We start from the raw sequence: 4394 nt of genomic DNA, 5'->3' as shown, positions 1-4394 counted from the left end.
TTATACCTTGAAAAAGACGGGGCTCTCCCGACGCAAACGTCGGCTGAATGAACAGTTATCTTGATGATATGTGGGGTTTAACGTTCCAAAACCACCATATTATTATGAGAGACACCGTAGTGAAGGGCTCCAGAAATTTCGACCACCTGGGGTTCTTTAACGTGCGCCCAAATCTGAGAACGCGGGCCTACGGCATTTTCACCTCCATCGAAAGTGCAGCCGCCGAAGCCGGGATTCGGTCCCGCGACCTGCGGGTCAGCAGCCGAGTACCTTAGCCACTAGACCACCGCGGTGGGGCAACAGTTGTTATCTGAAAGCGCATTAACATCCATATATATATATATATATATATATATATATATATATATATATATATATATATATATATATATATATATATATATATATATATATATATATATATATATATATATATATATATATATATATATATATTTCTCATATTTTGTATACGGACACGTGTCGGTTTAATCATGCATGCTTATCTATATACTGATAAAATTCTTGCACACTTTTCATTTCTACCTTCCCACAGGTGCCCCACAGCCAGGCATAAGGGCCAGCACGCTTGGCCTTATAGCGGGCTTCCTGGTGAAAGCAGCTGAGGATTGCATTACTTGCGACGACTGCATCGGCAAAATCAAGGCTCCCAGCTCATCTGGACCAGCTACTGCTGTGATATTTAATTTAGACAGGGGAGGGCTTTCATACCCAACGATCTCATTTCTTTCCTTTGTGAGCACTCTAGAAAGGGCCGCGGAAGCATTTGCGCCATTGGCCATTTCCAAAAAGAGGCCGATGGCACTTTTTGTGCAAACTGTGCTACCTGCAGTGGCCTTGAACCCTCTTTTCAGCCATAAAGGCGCTACTAGCGAGCACCGAGAAGCCATGGCGCGGCTAGTGTTGCAAAAATTTAGCCGTCCTTTCTTCTCAAACTACGTGCGGGACAAAACAGCCAAAGAAGGAAAGAGAAAGAGAATAGCCGAAAAGCCAAAATCTCGCAAGATTTTAAAAGTTTAGTTGCATGCCTCCATTGTATCATGTACGCGCCCAGAACCTTGCTAGCACATTTTATTGAACTATGACCCAAATGCACGCAGCTCTGTACGCGTACATATGTTTTTCTTTATTGCAGACACAAGCCGTCACTGTGTGCCAGCAAGTAGGATATTCTTCGAAAGTGCAGAAACTTTGTTTGAAACATCAGCTTTAACTGGCATATTGTGGCACGCATAAGTAAAGCGACAAATGTGTTTTGTTTCATTTTGAAGTGCTGTAACATTGCTCGAATCACACGCATACACTCGCCAAATTCTTTTAGCAGAAACCTTGATATCACTTTGAGGGATCTGCTTTTCATTGACAAACGAGTATAATGGCACATTTTCAGCATGTGTACGCGCCCCAACTGCGGGTGTCGCCCTTGGGCGCTATCAATCAAACATAACCACTAGTACAACAAAGGCGGTACTATTCCGCCCTAAAAATAAGTCTGTTAATGAAAACATACATTTCAAGTATGGCGATACTATTATTGAGTTAGTAAATTGTATAAAAATTCTTGGAGTTACATTTTCGAGCAATATGCTTTGAAACGATCGCATTTACAGTGTGCTGGGTCAGTTATCTCGCGTAGAGGGCACGGTGTACAGTGGCAAAACTGTTCTACTATACAAGGTAAAATTCTTACTTTATAAATGACTGTTCTGTTGGCATCTTGCTTATTGTTTCTTGGTATGAAGGACTACGACTAACACGCGCTTACAAAAACTGTACCTGATGCAAAAGACGTATATTAGAATAATTTTTTACTGGTCGTATGATGCTCGCAGAAGTGAATTGTTTCAACAGGCTGGAATACCACCCCTACATCGTCTCTACGATTTTAAGTTAGCATTGGTGGTCAGGCGTCAATTTCAAGAAAGTCGACATTATTTGTACGACCTCTCGAAACTGCAGCCAAATAATTTGTTCGAAACATGACATAAAGAAACATGGAAAATAAAAACTTCGAGAACAAACTACTCCACAGATAGGTTGTTCTACACAGTTTCTACGTTAATTGATAAATATGTGAAAGCTGGCATAGATTTCTTACTCTGTACCCGAACTCAATTGCACGATATACACATGTATAGTTTTCAAGATTTCTTTGCAGTTGCTACATTGTTATCATGGTTGCTATTTTTATTTTTAGAATTTGAACTTGATATTTTTGTAATTGTTGCTTAGATAACATTGCTAACTGTTTGCCAGTGCTGTCGTGCTAAAGGCGTCTGTGGGCCTATGTCAAGCTGCCTCTTTCGAAGAGCAGCTTTTACCTGCCGCTGTCCTTCATCAAACTATTGATGAAAAATAAAACATTATTATTATTATTATTATTATTATTATTATTATTATTATTATTATTATTATTATTATTATTATTATTATTATTATTATTATTATTATTATTATTAACTATGCTCGACAAGATGATGATAATGATGACGATAAAAACTTTATTGGGGTCGCAATGTGTTGCCCTCGATAGGCACATCACTGCCTTTACCATATCGTCTCATCGCACGGACATATAAAATCATAGAAACGCGCATCGGCCAGCGCTCCCCGTTCCAGCAGACAAACTCCCGTAGCGAAATTTGACGCACAATTTTTGTTGTGTAGGTCACAGTAAGAGTTAAAGCTTCAATTCCTGTGTCTCTCCTTGATATGCGTCCGTTGGCGTATGTGCATTATTCTCTTCTATCAATTGACTACAAGTGTAACACCTGTCGAGGGCGAGTGTCCAAGGTAAGTGCTCAACAGGGGCACTGCGTTTCACCTGACGCGTCCTAAACAACCTAAAATCAGTTTGATATTCTATTACCAATGAGTACATTATTAGTCAAAAGCTTTATGAATACTAAATTGAAGTTTTTTTAGGCTGGAATGGCAAAAACAACCATGCAGCAAGACATTTCTACGCAAATATACAGCTTTAGAAGTCAATCAACCAGTATAGCCTAACTACTAAAATGTAACACATAGCACACGTTAGCCTTTTCAGCAAAAAACAATCACACGTATAGGCAGTTTGTCACAGAAGCAGACGCATGGTATCAGTCCGTCGCCCTCCTGCCGGCCGCACAGTAGCAGACGAACAGGTTATAGGTAGCGCCACCTACGGCGAGCGATTGAACGAGAGCGGGGACACGCGCTCCCATAGGAACCCCGCTATCTGAACAGGTCAGGAGTGTAGTAGGTCATGGCAAAGTGTTGCGTTGTTGCACCGTCCGCCACAAGTGACGCTAGCGACCGAGAACATTTCGAAATGAAGGAGGAAAAGGGTGTGGCAGCTGTTTTTTTTTTCTCATTCGGCAGGCATCTTCCTAGAGGAGGCGTTGGTTTGATCAGTCACTTCACTCCCTGCCACGTGGCGTATGCGCGGAGTGCGACCGACATGGCCCCGAGTGATCATCGCAAAGAAGATTGGGCCTTGCCGGCAGATGTTTCGAAGTGTTCCCGAGCACTGGGCGAGCCAAAAGCTCGTCCTCCCCCGGAGTACCCATCAGAATGGTTTGCGGCGCATCCAGGATCGAAGCCTATCGCTCTCGTGAAACGCTGCTTCGCATCGGACGAGCGCCTCGCGAAAGCCGTGTCTGCGGGCTTGGCTGCCGGCAGCTTGCAAGTGGAATACGTCGTCGAATTCATGTACGTCGAAGGGGCAAAGATCAAGGGCACGCTCACAGAAGACTGGAAGTCGTTCGGCGTGACCATCGGCTGCGCAGGAGAAACAGTATCGCCGTGGGACCTTTTGACCATCACGGAACAGATGGGACCGGAATACCCTGTCGACACAGAAACAACGGCCGTTGACAACGCGCCCAATCGCGCCGGTCTCCTCGCTCTCGTAGTGTGCATCTACCGCCTTCTCGTAGCCAAGTGCCACGGTGGTAGGCAAAATTACATGCAACGCCTGCGGGACAACAACCTAAAATGCATCTTGGAGACTTTTCGCTGCAGTAGTACGTATTTGGAGCGCGCAGAGCACAAATTCGGCCACTGGATTAAAGACAGATCCTACCTGTCAATGGTCGCTGCTTTGGACATGTTCTTCAACCGTTTTAGCCGTCACGATAAGGCGGTCTTGAGGGCCGGAACGCATGTGTCGAGATACAAGCACTGTGCCGTTCTCGACGACATCAGACGTCTGTGCAAAGTAACCCATCTAACACCGTCAGAGTTATTCCGGTGGGTTTTTCTGGAGCGCATCGTGGGCGAAATAGGTGTGACTGGTGCAAAAGGTCAAGAGCTGTTCGAGGAGCACTCTTACGCGCCCTACCTGAGTGACCTCGGCCTCTCGCGACGTTCTCCGTACTCGGCGACGGCAA

General features: G+C 44.4%; 1 protein-coding gene across 1 annotated transcript; it reads left to right on the top strand.

Moving 5' to 3' along the window:
* Positions 1–3396: 3396 nt before the first annotated feature.
* On the top strand, positions 3397–4390 carry LOC142796124 (uncharacterized; the record flags this gene model as incomplete). The annotated part of the gene is made up of 1 exon (XM_075886214.1): positions 3397–4390. A coding segment is annotated over exon 1 (927 nt), but the record flags the coding sequence as incomplete, so codon positions are not given.
* Positions 4391–4394: the final 4 nt, after the last annotated feature.

The sequence above is a fragment of the Rhipicephalus microplus genome, unplaced genomic scaffold (genome assembly GCF_043290135.1).
Source record: "Rhipicephalus microplus isolate Deutch F79 unplaced genomic scaffold, USDA_Rmic scaffold_1149, whole genome shotgun sequence".
NCBI classification, from domain to species: Eukaryota; Metazoa; Arthropoda; class Arachnida; order Ixodida; family Ixodidae; genus Rhipicephalus; species Rhipicephalus microplus.
Note: the sequence above shows the minus strand (reverse complement) of the source record. Positions and strands in the feature narration are given on the sequence as shown.